Here is a 16245-nt window from a genome sequence, read left to right as displayed (position 1 = left end):
TCTGGAACAGTTCCTCATCTTCCTTTTCCTTCATGGTATTGGCATGTTTGAAACTGTTTTATAGGCAATGTCTCCTCCCTTCAAACATATACATAATGCTTTTCCCCCCATTATCTTAATATGACTGTATCACCATTTTTAGTTAAATTCAGTATTAAGAACAATTTATTTTTATTCACAGTTAAGCCATGTAATGAACTATGATTACATTTTTCATTCTTGTACCTTTTGTTTTCTTTAGAGTTCATCATTCATTCATTCCTTTATTTTAGGCCCTCCCTTTCTCCCTCTCTTGTTTTCTCTGCCTCTTGGCTTTTTTGCACCAATTCATCTACAAAATCTAATATAGCATGCTTCCTTTCATTATGCTTAAATGTATCAGGTATTCTGTCAGCCTCCCTCCCTCCCCACTTCCCTCCTCCCTTCCTTCCTTTCTCCCTCCCTCCCTCCTTCCCTCATACTCTTTCCCTTTTTCCTTTGCTCTTTCTCTTTCCTTCCTCCCTCTCTTCCTTTATTCTTTCCCTCTTCATCTCCTTGCCCCCCGGAGTCTTTCTGCTCTAGTCTGTATAGGTTGTTCTCTAAGTCTGTTCTTTCACTGTCATCCAAGGAATTTCCTTTAGTTCTCTTCTATGTTGAATCTCTTACTTTCAGATCATATTTCTTCTTTCTTGGTATATGCCCTTATTTTGGAAAAGTGAAGAGTTTTCCAAAGAATGTGTAAGAATGGGTACATGGAGAGTCAGTTTTTGAAATCTTTCCTATCTGAAATGGCTTCATTCTACCTGTATACTTGAATGACAGTTTGGCTTTGTATAATTCTAGGTAAGAAATATTTTCCACTAAAAATTTTGAAGATACTATTTGATTATCATTTAGTTTCCAGTGTTACCACTGAGAAATCTGAAGCCATTCCTATTGTATTTTACCTGTTTATAGTCTCTCTGGAAGCTTTTAGGAATTGAAAATCCCTACTGTTATGAAATGGCATGGTGATAGATGCTTGTAGGGATACTACCCACCCCACTACTGTCCTCTTCATTTTGAGGAGGCCTGTTAGGCCCTGTCAACCTGGAAATACTTCAATTCAGAGGACATTTTCCTTCTTCATTTTCTGGAATTCTGTTCATTCAGGTACTATCTACCTGGATCCTTTAATTTTTAAAAATACTTCTCTCTCCTTTTCCATCCCATGTTCTTTTGGTTCAGCATAGTTCTCAAGTTAAATCTTTTGAACTTCTGCTTGAGTTTTTATCCTTCCATCATATTTCAACTTTCATGAGCCTCCTTTTTTATTGGTTTTCCTGTTGTTCTCTGAATTTTTTTGAAAAATAACACCTGTTTTATTCATGAATTTGATATCATTCTTATCGCTAATGAGTTCATCTATTTTTAAAGCATTATATTCTCTATTCTGTCTGCTTCCTGTATTCTCTTTGTTTCTTTATTTGTGAATCTTTCACATCAGAGGCTTTCCACATGTTGAGATGTTCGGTAGTTCCCGCACCAGGTACTGACAAGCTGAGTAGACATTCAACATCTTGCTGCCCACGTTCTTGGGGCCAAATGAGGGGAAAGGGCTGGATATCGTTTCCTCTAGTATGTAGGACTTTCCCTTGATATCTGTATTTTCATAGGGCCTCTCTCTCCCTCCATCCTGCCTGGTGCCCTTGAGTTCAGAGACACTCCAGAAAGCAAATTTCCAGGTTTTTTGCAAAATTGGGGAAGAAAAGTCACCTGATTGCATGGGGTAGGTGAGGGAATCTGAGGTTCTAACTCCTTTTTTGTTTTATGAGCTTTTTAACCAATCCTCTGGGGTTTAACTCTTCCAGCATTCTATGTCCACAGGTTCCTGGCACCTCTAATTCTTGAGTGTCACTGTGATCCTGTGTCATAAATGTGCCTTCTTTTTCCTGGTCTACCATTCTCTCCTACATTTACTCTAGCTGTTTCTGCACTGCTTTTCAGTTACCACTCAACCATCAGTTTCCAAAAAAGTAGTTAACTTTGTTTGCTTAGTCTCTTCTTTTTACCTGAGGGTTTATGCCTTTTTATGACTTTTTGTCTTGTTCTGTCTTTGTTTCTTTACTGTCATTTTTAAAGTGGGATTTTGAGAAGAAGCAGAGATAAAAATACAAGTTCCATATACCTTATTTAAGCAGGAGTCCTGTTATCCTTTTTGTTCTTGACATATTTGATTAGTATTTGTCGTGCCTAAGAAAAAGAGGATTTTAACTTTTTATTCCTTATAGATATTAATTTTTGATTGTTTTATTCCTAGGATGCCTCATTGATGGACATGAATTCCTTCAGCCCTGTGATGCCAACATCCCCTTTATCAATGATAAACCAAGTCAAGTTTGAAGATGAGCCAGATTTGAAAGATCTTTTCATTACAGTTGATGAACCTGAAAGCCATGTTACTACAATTGAAACATTCATTACTTATAGGATTATTACTAAGGTAAGTATTTAATGAACATTTTCTTGAATATAGTTGCTTTTTTGAACTTTTGGAACTGCTTCTTGTTCACTTTGACACTCAACTTAGAGAATCTTAACTGAATTGACTTCTAGTTTTTCAGCCATTTTGAGTAAGACATTGCATCTTATCTGTCCTTCACTTGTTCTATATGAATTCAAATTAACCTGAGTACCAGTCACTTGTATTTTAGCAGTTGTGCTTATTAAAATAGGAACATTTTAGGTTTTTAGTTTAAAAATTATAAAAAATATATTTGGAAAAGAAGAGCCTCAGTTTGCTAATAAAGAAAACAACTAGTTAAAAACATGATACAATATTTTGTGTTCACATTTCTTCTGAAGATTCCAAAAAAATAATTTTGTTTGTTTTCCAAATAAGAGCAAATGGCCACTTTATCTTATATCAATATATGAAACACTGTTAGTTGTTTAATGATGCAAGGACAGATCTAGAATCTGAGTCTCCTGACTCCTAGGACAAGGCTCTGGAAAAAGACAGTTTACTCTGAAAAAGTAAAAAAAAACAAATAGTATAATCTTTTTTTAAAGTCCTTTGTGTAATAGCAGCCTTCAAGAATTCTATTTATAAGTTATAATATTTTGTTTATGAAGCCTCACTCTACATCTCTTGTAGTGCATCCCTTTTGTAGCTGCAAAGCTTTTGGACCCTGTGCATATAATCACTTCCTCCAGTGTAGCCTCCACACTGCTGCTAATTATGTTGCATAAAGATGTATATATCTGATCTCTTTACTCAGATTCTTAAGATCCTTCCCTGGCTCCTCACTTCCTACAGGACAAAGTGCAGACTCCTTTGTATGATATATAGAGAACTTCTCAGTCTGGGGCCAGTGTACCATATATGACTCACCTCTTACTCCCGACTTGTAATACCCCTGCTCTCCACTTGCATAGAACTACCTCTTTTATCTGAATATTCTAGGCTATTTCTTGCTCTCATGATTTTGCATATGCTTTTTCTTCTGTCTGGTATGCCCTTCCCACTTTCAGACAGAAGAGTTACTGTTTGTTTTTCAAGATACAATTCAAAATGATGCCCACCACCTCTGCCCCACATGCTGAGTCCTCTTTCTTCTGTTTGCTCACAGTGTTCTAACTGAACTCTTAAAGAATGTAAGATACCACAGTCAGTGTAGCAAAGAAATCAAAAGCCTATATTTAGTCCTTCTAAGCCTCAGGGTTTTTTTGTTTTTTAATTTATAAGACTGAAATGATAATAGAACCTGGTTCTGTAGAGTTGCTGTAAGAATTAAGTTAGGATAACTAATCAATGTAAAACACTTAGCAAAGTGCCTAACATATAATAAGTATTCAGTAATTGACACCTACCTGTGTGTAGGTCACTAACTGTGTGTTTATTTGTATTTAGTCCCAATGAATCTGTGAGCTTCTCAAGGAAGGTAATTGTATCTTAAGTTATCCATAATTCTAAACACAGTCCTTGGGATATAGCAGGTTAGCAATTTAACCTTTCGGTGAGTGAGTGAGTGAAGAAATTTATAGTATCATAGTCATATCAAGATGCTGTAGAGCAAGACAGCATGGAGTTGAATCTTGATCGCCCCCCTTCCTTGCTATTTAATTAACCTCTCTATGCTTAGTTTCCTCATTTGTAAATTAGATAACAGTACTAACCTCGTATGGTCTTTGTGAATATTTAGTGTGTTAATACAGACACACTGCTAAGAATAGAGCCAGATTTCTCCTGTTACTACTGTTATAATCATCCATTTTCATTACCCTTTCTAGCAAAGATTTTGTGAAACTGAATTATTTTCCCCTCATTTCTTTCTTTCAGAAAGACACTTTATAAAACACCCTATGGATTTCATTCTAATCATAGACATACAGTTCTTATGAGTTATCCATATTACATCATATTTTAAATGTACTGCTCTTGTAGTAGTAGTAGTAATAGTGATAGTGATAACATTATAGTGTGTTAAACTAACTTTTACTGTGGGACTAATTTGTGCCAGGCAATGTTCTAACCACTTTATATGTTTTAACTCATCTGAAGCTCACAACAATCTGGATCTTATGATTTACCCTCATTTTGTGAGTGAGCCCACTGAAACTCAAAACTTGCCAAAGGTTATACAACACAGTCATTGGCACACAGTACCCGTGTGCCACGAGTACTGAAGCCCGTGTGCCTAGAGGCCATGCTCCACAAGAGAAGCCATTGCAATGAGAAGCCTGCACACCGCAGCAAAGAGTAGACCCCGCTCACCGCAACTAGAGAAAGCCCGCGTGCAGCAACGAAGACCCAATGCAGCCAAACATTAATAAATAAATAAATAAATAAATAAATAAATAAATAAATATTAAAAAAAATTTACATTCATGGACACCAAGATTATAAGGATAAATGCAGGAGGAGCTTCAAGATGGCGGAGGAGTAAGACGTGCAGATCACCTTCCTCCCCAGAAATACATCTACATGTGGAACAACTCCTACAGAACACCTACTGAATGCTGGCAGAAGACCTCAGAACTCCCAAAAGGCAAGAAACTCCCCACGTACCTGGGTAGGGCAAAAGAAAAAAGAAAAAACAGAGACAAAAGAATAGGGATGGGACCTGCACCAGTGGGAGGGAGCTGTGAAGGAGGAAAAGCTTCCACTTTCCACACTAGGGAGGCCCTTTGCGGGTGGAGACTGCCGGTGGCGGAGGGGGGAAGCTTTGGAGCCACGGAGGAGAGTGCAGCCACAGGGGTGCGGAGGGCAAAGCGGAGAGATTCCCACACAGAGGATCGGTGCTGACCAGCACTCACCAGCCCGAGAGGCTTGTCTGTTCACCCGCCGGGGTGGGCAGGCACTGGGAGCTGAGGCTTGGGCTTCGAAGGTCAGATCCCAGGGAGAGGACTGGGGTTGGCTGCGTGAACACAGCCTGAAGGGGGCCAGTGCACCCCAGCTAGCCCGGAGGGAGTCCGGGAAAAGATCTGGAGCTGTCGAAGAGGCAGGAGACTTTTTCTTGCCTCTTTGTTTCCTGGTGCATGAGGAGAGGGGATTAAGAGCACTGCCTAAACGAGCTCCAGAGATGGGCGCAAGCCACAGCTAACAACGCGGACCCCAGAGACGGGCATGAATGCTAAGTCTGCTGCTGCAGCCACCAAGAAGCCTGTGTGAAAGCACAGGTCACTGTCCACACCTCCCCTCCCGGGAGCCTGTGCAGCCCGCCACTGGCAGGGTCCCGTGACCCAGGGACAACTTCCCTGGGAGAACACACGGCACCTCAGGCTGTTGTAATGTTACACTGGCCTCTGCCGCCGCAGGCTCACCCCACACTCTGTACCCCTCCCTCCCCCTGTCCTGAGTGAGCCAGAGTCCATGAATCAGCTGCTCCTTTAACTCTGTCCTGTCAGAGCGAAGAACAGACACCCTCAGGTGACCTACACGCAGAGACGGGGCCAAATCCAAAACTGAACCCCAGGAGCTGTGAGAACAAAGAAGAGAAAGGGAAATCTCTCCCAGCAGCCTCAGGAGCAGCAGACTAAATCTCCACAATCAACTGGATGTACCGTGCATCTGTGGAATACCTGAGTAGACAACAAATTATCCCAAATTGAGGAGGTGGACTTTGGGAGCAACGATATATATATATATTTTTTTTCCATTTTTCTCTTTTTGTGAGTGTGTATGTGTATGTTTCTGTATGTGATTTTGTCTGTATAGCTTTGCTTTTACCATTTGTCCTAGGATTCTGTCTGTCCGTTTTTTGTTTGTTTGGTTTTTTTAGTATCGTTTTTAGCTCCTGTTATCATTGGTAGATTTGTTTTTTGCTTTGGTTCCTCTCCTCTTTCTTCTTTTTTTTATTACTTTAAAAAATTTTTTTAATTATTTTTTATTTTAATAACTTTCTTATTTTATTTTATTTCATTTTATCTTCTTTCTTTCTTTCTTTCTTTTCTCCCTTTTATTCTGAGCCATGTGGATGACAGGCTTTTGATGCTCCAGCCAGGCATCAGGGCTCTGACTCTGAGGTGGAAGAGACAAGTTCAGGACACTGGTCCACAAGAGACCTCCCAGCTCCACGTAATATCAAATGGTGAAAATCTCCCAGAGATCTCCATCTCAACACCAAGACCCAGCTCCACTCAACGACCAGCAAGCTACAGTGCTGGACACCCTATGCCAAACAACTAGCAAGACAGGAACACAACCCCACCCATTAGCAGAGAGGCTGCCTAAAATATTAAGGCCACAGACAGCCCAAAACACACCACCAGACGTGGACCTGTCCACCAGAACGACAAGATCCAGCCTCATCCACCAGAACACAGGCACTAGTCCCCTCGACCAGGAAGCCTACACAACCCACTGAACCAACCTTAGCCACTAGGGGCAAAACCCCAAAACAACAGGAACTACAAACCTACAGCCTGTGAAAAGGAGACCCCAAACATAGTAAGTTAAGGAAAATGAGAAGACAGAGAAACACACAGCAGATGAAGGAGCAAGGCAAAAACCCACCAGACCAAACAAATGAAGAGGAAATAGGCAGTCTACCTGAAAAAGAATTCAAAATAATGATCGTAAAGATGAACCAAAATCTTGGAAATAGAATGGAGAAAATACAAGAAACGTTTAACAAAGACCTAGAAGAACTAAAGAGCAAACAAACAGTCTGAACAACACAATAAATGAAATTAAAAATTCACTGAAGGGATCAATAGCAGAATAACTGAGGCAGAGGAACGGATAAATGACCTGGAAGATAAAATAGTGGAAATAACTACTGCAGAGCAGAATAAAGAAAAAAGAATGAAAAGAATTGAGGAAAGTCTCAGAGACCTCTGGGACAACATTAAGCACACCAACATTTGAATTATAGGGGTCCCAGAAGAAAAAGAGAAAAAGAAAGGGACTGAGAAAATATTTGAAGAGATTATAGTTGAAAACTTCCCTAATATGGTAAAGGAAATAGTTAATCAAGTCCAGGAAGCACAGAGAATCCCATACAGGATAAATCCAAGGAGAAACATGCCAAGACACATATTAAGCAAACTATCAAAAATTAAATACAGCAAGGGAAAACCAACAAATAACTCAGAAGGGAATCCCCATAAGGTTAACAGTTGATCTTTCAGCAGAAACTCTGCAAGCCAGAAGGGAGTGGAAGAACATATTTAAAGTGATGAAGGGGAAAAACCTACAACCAAGATTACTCTACCCAGCAAGGATCTCATTCAGATTTAATGGAGAAATTAAAACCTTTACAGAGAAGCAAAACTTAAGAGGGTTCAGCACCACCAAACCAGCTTTACAACAAATGCTAAAGGAACTTCTGTAGGCAGGAAACACGAGAGAAGGAAAAGACCTACCATAACAAACCCAAAACAATTAAGAAAATGTTAATAGGAACATACATATCGATAACCACCTTAAATGTAAATGGATTAAATGCTCCAACCAAAAGACATAGACTGGCTGAATGGATAAAAAAACAAGGCACGTATATACGCTGTCCACAAGAGACCCACTTCAGACCTAGGGACACATACAGACTGAGGGTGAGGGGATGGAAAAAGATACTCCATGCAAATGGAAATCAAAAGAAAGCTGGAGTAGCAATTCTCATATCAGACAAAATAGACTTTAAAAAAAAGACTATTACAATAGATAGGAAGCATACTACATAATGATCAAGCGATCAATCCAAGAAGAAGATAAAACAATTGTAAATATTTATGCACCCAACATAGGAGCACCTCAATACATAAGGAAAATACTAACAGCCATAAAAGGGGAAATTGACAGTAACACAGTCATAGTAGGAGACTTTAACACCCCTGTTTCACCAATGGACAGATCATCCAAAATGAAAATAAATGAGGAAACACAAGCTTTAAATGATACATTAAACAAGATGGACTTAATTGATATTTATAGGACATTCCATCCAAACACAGCAGAATATTTCTTCTCAAGTGCTCATGGAACATTCTCCAGGATAGATCATATCTTGGGTCACAAATCAAGCCTTGGTAAATTTAAGAAAATTTAAATTGTATCAAGTATCTTTTCCGACCACAACACTATCAGACTAGATATCAGTTACAGGAAAAAATCTGTAAAAAATACAAACACATTGAGGCTAAACAGTACACTACTTAATAACCATGAGATCACTGAAGAAATCAAAAAATACCTAGAAACAAATGACAATGAAAACACGACAACCCAAAACCTATGGGATGCAGCAAAAGCAGCTCTAAGAGGGAAGTTTATAGCAATACAATCCTACCTTAAGAAACAAGAAACGTCTCAAATAAAGAAGCTAATCTTACACCTAAAGCAATTAGAGAAAGAAGAACAAAAAATCCCTAAAGTTAGCAGAAGGAAAGAAATCATAAAGATCAGATGAGAAATAAATGAAAAAGAAATGAAGGAAATGATAGCAAAGATCAATAAAACTATAAGCTGGTTCTTTGAGAAGATAAACAAAATTGATAAATCATTAGCCAGACTCATTAAGAAAAAAAGGGAGAAGACTCAGATCAATAGAATTGGAAATGAAAATGGAGATGTAACAACTGACACTGCAGAAATACAAAGGATCATGAGAGATTACTACAAGCAACTATATGCCATAAAATGGACAACCTGGAAGAAATGGAAATTTCTTAGAAACGCACAACCTTCTGAGACTGAACCAGGAAGAAATAGAAAATATGAACAGACCAATCACAAGCACTGAAGTTGAAACTGTGATTTAAAATCTTCCAACAAATGAAAGCCCAGGACCAGATGGCTTCACAGGTGAATTCTATCAAACATTTAGAGAAGAGTTAACACCTATCCTTCTCAAACTCTTCCAAAATATAGCAGAGGGAGGAACACTCCCAAACTCATTCTACGAGGCCACCATCACTCTGATACCAAAAACAGACAAAGATGTCACAAAGAAAGAAAACTGTAGGCTAATATCACTGATGAACATAGATGCAGAAATCCTCAACAAAATACTGGCAAACAGAATCCAAGAGCACATTAAAAGGATCATACACCATGATGAAGTGGGTTTTCTCCCAGCAATGCAAGGATTCTTCAGTATATGTAAATCACTCAATGTGATACACCATATTAACAAATTGAAGGAGAAAAACCATATGATCATCTCAGTAAATGCAGAGAAAGCTTTTGACAAAATTCAATACCCATTTATGATTAAAACCCTCCAGAAAGTAGTCATAGAGGGAACTTACCTCACCATAATAAAGGCCATATATGACGAACCCACGGCCAGCATCATTCTCAATGGTGAAAAACTGAAACCATTTTCACTAAGATCAGGAGCAAGACAAGGTTGCCCACTCTCACCACTATTATTCAAAATAGTTTTGGAAGTCTTAGCCATAACAATCAGAGAAGAAAAAGAAATAAAAGGAATCCAAATCGGAAAAGAAGTAAAGCTGTCTTCTGTTTTCAGATGACATGATAGTACACATAGAGACTCCTAAAGATGCTGCCAGAAAACTACTAGAGCTAGTCAATGAATTTGGTAAAGTAGCAGGATACAAAATTAATGCACAGAAATCTCTTCCATTCCTATACACTAATGATGAAAAATCTGAGGGTAAAATTAAGAAAACACTCCCGGGCTTCCCTGGTGGCGCTGTGGTTGAGAGTCCACCTGCCAATGCAGGGGACACGGGTGTATGCCCTGGTCCGGAAGGATCCCACATGCCGCGGAGTGGCTAGGCCCGTAAGCTATGGCCGCTGAGCTTGCGGGTCTTGAGCCTGTGCTCCGCAATGGGAGAGGCCACAACAGTGAGAGGCCTGCGTACCGCAAAAAGAAGAAAAAAAAAAGAAAACACTCCCATTTACCACTGCAGCAAAAAGAATAAAATACCTAGGAATAAACGTACCTTAGGAGAGAAAAGACCTATATGTAGAAAAGTATAAGACACTGATGAAAGAAATTAAAGATGATACAAACAGATGGAGAGATATACCATCTGTTTGATATACCATGTTCTTGGATTGGAAGAATCAACATTGTGAAAATGACTCTACTACCCAAAGCAATGTAAAGATTCAATGCAATCCCTATCAAACTACCACTGGCATTTTTCACAGAACTAGAACAAAAAATTTCACAATTTGTATGGAAACACAAAAGACCCCAAATAGCCGAAGCAATCTTGAGATAGAAAAATGAAGCTGCAGGAATCAGGCTCCCTGACTTCAGACTATCCTACAAAGCTACAGTAATCTAGACAGTGTGGTACTGGCACAAAAACAGAAATATAGATCAGTGGAACAGGATAGGAAGCCCAGAGATAAACCCACACACATATGGTCACCTTATCTTTGATAAAGGAGGCAAGAATATGCAGTGGAGAAAAGACAGCCTCTTCAATAAGTGTTGCTGGGAAAACTGGACAGGTACATGTAAAAGAATGAAATTAGAACACGCCCTAACACCATACACAAAAATAAACTCAAAATGGATTAAAGACCTAAATGTAAGGCTAGACACTATAAAACTCTTAGAGGAAAACATAGGCAGAACACTCTATGACATAAATCACAGCAAGTTCCTTTTTGACCCACCTCCTAGAGAAATGGAAATAAAAACAAAAATAAATAAATGGGACCTAATGAAACTTAAAAGCTTTTGCACAGCAAAGGAAACCATAAATAAGATGAAAAGACAACCCTCAGAATGGGAGAAAATATTTGCAAATGAAGCAACTGACAAAGGATCAATTTCCAAAATTTACAAGCAGCTCATGCAGCTCAATGTCAAAAAAACAAACAACCCAATCCAAAAATGGGCAGAAGACCTAAATAGATATTTCTCCAAAGAAGGTATCCAGATTGCCAACAAACACGTGAAAGAATGCTCAACATCATTAATCAGTATAGAAATGCAAATCAAAACTACAATGAGATATCATCTCCCACCGGTCAGAATGGCCATCATCAAAAAATCTACAAACAATAAATGCTGGAGAGGGTGTGGAGAAAAGGAAACCCTCTTGAACTGTTGGTGGGAATGTAAATTGATACAGGCACTGTGGAGAACAGTATGGAGTTTCCTTAAATAACTAAAAATAGAACTGCCATACAACCCAGCAATCCCACTACTGGGCATATACCCTGAGAAAACCATAATTCAAAGAGAGTTGTGTACCACAATGTTCATTGCAGCTCTATTTACAATAGCCAGGACATGGAAGCGTCCATTGACAGATGAATGGATAAAGAAGGTGTGGCACATATATACAATGGAATATTACTCAGCCATAAAAGGAACGAATTTCAGTTATTTGTAGTGAGGTGGATGGACATAGAGTCTGTCATACAGAGTGAAATATGTCAGAAAGAGAAAAACAAATAGCATATGCTAACACATATCTATGGAATCTAAAAAACAAACAAAAAACAATGGTCATGAAGAACCTAGGGGCAAGACTGGAATAAAGATGCAGACCTACTGGAGAGTGAACTTGAGGATATGGGGAGGGGGAAGGGTAAGCTGCCACAAAGTGAGAGAGTGGCGTGGACATATATACACTACCAAATGTAAAATAGATAGCTAGTGGGAAGCAGCCACATAGCACAGGGAGATCAGCTCAGTGCTTTGTGACCACCTAGAGGGGTGGGATAGGGAGGGTGGGAGGGAGGGAGATGCAAGAGGGAAGAGGTATGGGGATATATGTATATTTATAACTGATACACTTTGTTATAAAGTAGAAACTAACACACCATTGTAAAGCAATTATACTCCAATAAAGATGTTAAAAGTAATAATAAAATAAAAAATAAAGATACACATTCATAAAAAAGAAGGATAAAGGCACATGCTCATATACCTACATGTACACTGGCAATCTCCTACTTAGAAATACTTAAGGGTGACCCGATTGTAAATAATTATATCAGGAAGCCCACATTCCTGGCATCTGTTCCCCTTACGGGAAATGATCCTTTATTCTCCAGGTTAGAATATCTGAGGTGAGTGCTCTAAAGAAGTACTTTCTGTTTCAGAGATTAGAGATTTGCCTTGACCTAGGACATGTAGGAGTAAGAACTCAGAGGTTTAATAAGGGTCTGTCCTCTCACATCCTCATCATGAAGACAAACTCATCAATGCCTGCCAGTATGTAGTTGTGGGTTAAAGTGTATTCTTGATTCTGAGATTCATTTTCCCTCAAAAACAATTTTCTAAATCCTCCAATTTAGAGTAACTGTTTGCCCTTGACCAAAGGTCAGTATTTGTTAAATAAATGCATTTTGAGGTATAGATCACATGAGTCCATTAGTCCTAAACTTCAAGTATGCAAGCTCTCTTATGGTCAGACATGAAACACCATTTACAATTTACTTTCCATGGGAAACTGTATTCTAGATTAGAAGATAGAGATAAAACTTCCAAACAGTAGGAATAACAGTGTTTGATGATAAATTTCCAACTTAGAAAGAACTTGTGTTCTAAAAAGTTATTTTGGAGCGGAAATAATATATAACTTATAACCCTTTAGAAGCCCAATGATGTCTTAGAGTAGGAAGAAAGAATGCACTGTCTTTAAGATTTGTACTTATCCTCTGTTTTCTTCTGTTATTGTAGTATGTTAGGGAACTCCTCTTTTAAGTCAGTGGCAGGGTGATGAGGACAGAATCAACCAATTATTTGACTTGATTTTATATCTTTCTGTTCCTGGAATTTATACAAGTTTCTTTTGTGTTTACTTGAAGTTTTGGGAATTCTTGAAGACATGTAAAGCTCTATCTTACTTTAACTTCCCAGTGTTTGAGTGTTTTTATTGTTAGTTATGCCATTTTATTTTCTTGGAAATCGGTAGTGAACCTATACGTATGTGCCAGGTATGAGGAGGTATCAGTAAGTGTTGTTTAATGAGTGACTCTAAACATGTTTTGTGTGCATATGTATGTATGCATGTTTATGTATTTGCATATATATATACACATACCAACTTGTATATATATTTGTTAAACTGTGTTTCTACTAGATTTAGTTTGCCTATTTTTACCATTTCTACAACTTGTACCATTTGGCATAATAGTTAGATTTTGTAGTGTTTTTTGAACATGTAGTTCCTTAGACTTCCGCATCTCATTTACCTCCACTTTTTCCCGCTAAAAAGGGAATGTTTTGCTAAGATATATTTTATGATATTCTAAACATTCATTTTAAAAGAATAAACTTTGTCAAGTATAGCTTTTGTGAGCCTTATTTTATGACAATTAAGATTGCATCTTATTTTGACTTGAACTGCTTAATTTTACAATTGTGTTCGTCTGTGTGGGTGATTGATATTTCTGGTGAATGTGAAATATGTAATGTGTTATTTATTCCATGTTTACTTCTCCAGGAAAATCTCAAACTTAATATTACTGTGTATAATTTTTTAAAAAAAATTATATAAATGACTTTTTTTCTTATGATAGGTGAGGGCGCATTATCTAAGCTATTTTTGTATCTGGCTTGGGATTCAGGTAATAGAAGTGAGGTTGATATTTTACCCATGTTCTTCTTGTCATGTGTGTTGGAATAGATTTTTAGTTTGTTAAGAACAGATATTTTAATGTATTTGCTTAGTTTTTAGGAGTTTCAGCATATAGCTCAGAATTCCTTGAGAAATGATAGGAAGATTTTCTTTTCACGTTAAATTTCCATTAATGACATTTTTAAAAAGCAGTAAAATCACTCTGTATAATGTTAGAATTTTCAAATACTAAAAGCAAATTTTATCAAAGCAATTCATTTGAGCAAATTCCAGGAAAACATTTTTTTCTCAGTTATGTTCAGGTTATTTTCCAAGTTGCAAAAATAGGACTTTCCTCAAATTCTGAATTCTGATCATCTTGAAAAATGAAATATATTTGAAACCTAAATTCAGAACACACTTTCTTGTTAGCAAGAAAGTCATGCCAAAGATAATAGTAGTTAAAATCTTGTGGAAGACAGATGGTTGCTCTAAGACAGATTTTTTCAGTTTGGATTTTAAATTTGAGCATGATGTTTGCTTTCTTTCTGGGAATACTGGAAAGTTTGCTTTGTTTCATCTGCTACATGAATTGATGTCTGCAAAAAAAAAAAAAAGACAGGCTGACAAACACTGAATAATTAGAATTTGTTAGTTTTTCTTAGAGACCCATTTATTTCAGAATGTCTAAAATAACATTAGGCAAATGTCTTCTGTCTTATATTGCATGTGCTGTTATTTTCTCCTACTTTCTTCAGACGTCTCGTGGGGAATTTGACTCCAGTGAATTTGAAGTTAGGAGACGTTATCAAGATTTCCTTTGGTTGAAAGAAAGACTTGAAGAAGCACACCCCACTCTGATTATTCCAGTAAGTTTACATTTTTTTTTTTCACAGAATAACTGCCATTTTGTCTTGTGAATCGTTAGAATGCCTAACACCCAATTTCAGACCTTTTAATTCAGTATAATTCATTTATCTTAGGAACATTTGTTTTTAAACTTTTCAATCTATGTACAGATTTGTTTTTTTAAAGTATTGTAATGTGTTAAGATTTTAGTGTTTGGCTCTAGCGTTGTGAATTTTGAAAAATTATTTTTATAAGAAATGATCACACGTTCAAATAATCTTCCAAAAAGAAAAAGTGTAGAATTCCTTATAATCCTGTGCCACATAATGTTCAGATACCTTTTTAAATTTTTTTGCCCTAGCCATTGCCAGAAAAGTTTATAGTGAAAGGAATGGTGGAACGCTTTAACGATGACTTCATTGAGACACGCAGGAAGGCATTGCATAAATTTTTGAACCGAATTGCTGATCATCCAACTCTAACATTTAATGAAGACTTTAAAGTTTTTCTTACTGCACAAGCTTGGGTAAAGGATTTTAATTTATACTCATATAATCCTTTAGTATCTATACGTGTAGTAGGTTATATGCTTTCTCTTATTTACCTTTAGATACAACCCTGTGTCAGGTCTACGTATAAACATTATGAAAATCTTGTACCTTTCTCACATATACATCCTCATATTTCTCTTGGTAGCTGAATTTTTTTTTTAATGCCTGGGTACTCCTTGCATATATTGCCAATACTGAAAATATATAAACATTTAAAAATTGACACTGTTTTGAGTAGTAATTGGTCAGGGCTTTTCAAGTTAGGATAAAAGATTTTATTAAATAGATGGATGGAGAGATAGGTAAATAATATAATTTCCTTACTTTCCCTTCAATTACCTAATTGAAGGGGGTCTAATTTCTAATACAGAAACCTTATATGTTCCTTTTCTTTTATTCTATGAAGATGTAACTCACCAAGAAAGATGATAGGTAGAACAATGGTCAGTATTAAATACTTACCGACCAGTGTTGAGTTTTCTATCTCTCGGTTGTTGCCAAAGTGATCGAAGCTAAAAAGTGATTCATCTCAATCTTGACGGTACTTGCTGTCTGGAAGCCCTATGTGACTTATGTGAGATGAATTTGTGGCCTGACTCCAGACCCTTAGAAGCTGTTAGAAACATTATCTGCAGTCAGCAGTTGCAGTAACAGCTTGCCCGTTGTGACTTGTGCCGTTTCTGATAATGTTTACTCTATCGAATGATGTGGTAGCACTCCTCGATAGACGTGTTGCCTGGTCAAGAATAGCATCTGTTATTATTTGCACACAAAATCATATTGACATGGAAATAAACAAGTTTATATATTATTTTGTGTAAGACCTTTAGGAAAGAAGATCTGGAGAAAGATAATATGTTATTTAATATTTGGGTAAATAATA

At 37.3% G+C, this 16245-nt stretch overlaps 1 protein-coding gene across 8 annotated transcripts in view; it reads left to right on the top strand.

The window, feature by feature from the left end:
• Nucleotides 1-16245, top strand: part of SNX7 (sorting nexin 7) — a 97248-nt gene that overhangs the window by 22452 nt on the left and 58551 nt on the right. For 6 of the 8 annotated variants that reach the window (XM_082834489.1, XM_082834491.1, XM_082834492.1 and 3 more), the window contains exons 2-4: nucleotides 2279-2461; nucleotides 14721-14831; nucleotides 15173-15337. In XM_082834489.1, the coding sequence (XP_082690615.1) occupies nucleotides 2279-2461; nucleotides 14721-14831; nucleotides 15173-15337 (459 nt within the window). The remainder of the gene's footprint in view (nucleotides 1-2278; nucleotides 2462-14720; nucleotides 14832-15172; nucleotides 15338-16245) is intronic. The other 2 variants (XM_082834493.1, XM_082834490.1) reach the window with 1 other exon arrangement.

The sequence above is a fragment of the Leucopleurus acutus genome, assembly GCF_964270905.1.
Source record: "Leucopleurus acutus genome assembly, chromosome: 2".
Taxonomy (NCBI): domain Eukaryota; kingdom Metazoa; phylum Chordata; class Mammalia; order Artiodactyla; family Delphinidae; genus Leucopleurus; species Leucopleurus acutus.
Note: the sequence above shows the minus strand (reverse complement) of the source record. Positions and strands in the feature narration are given on the sequence as shown.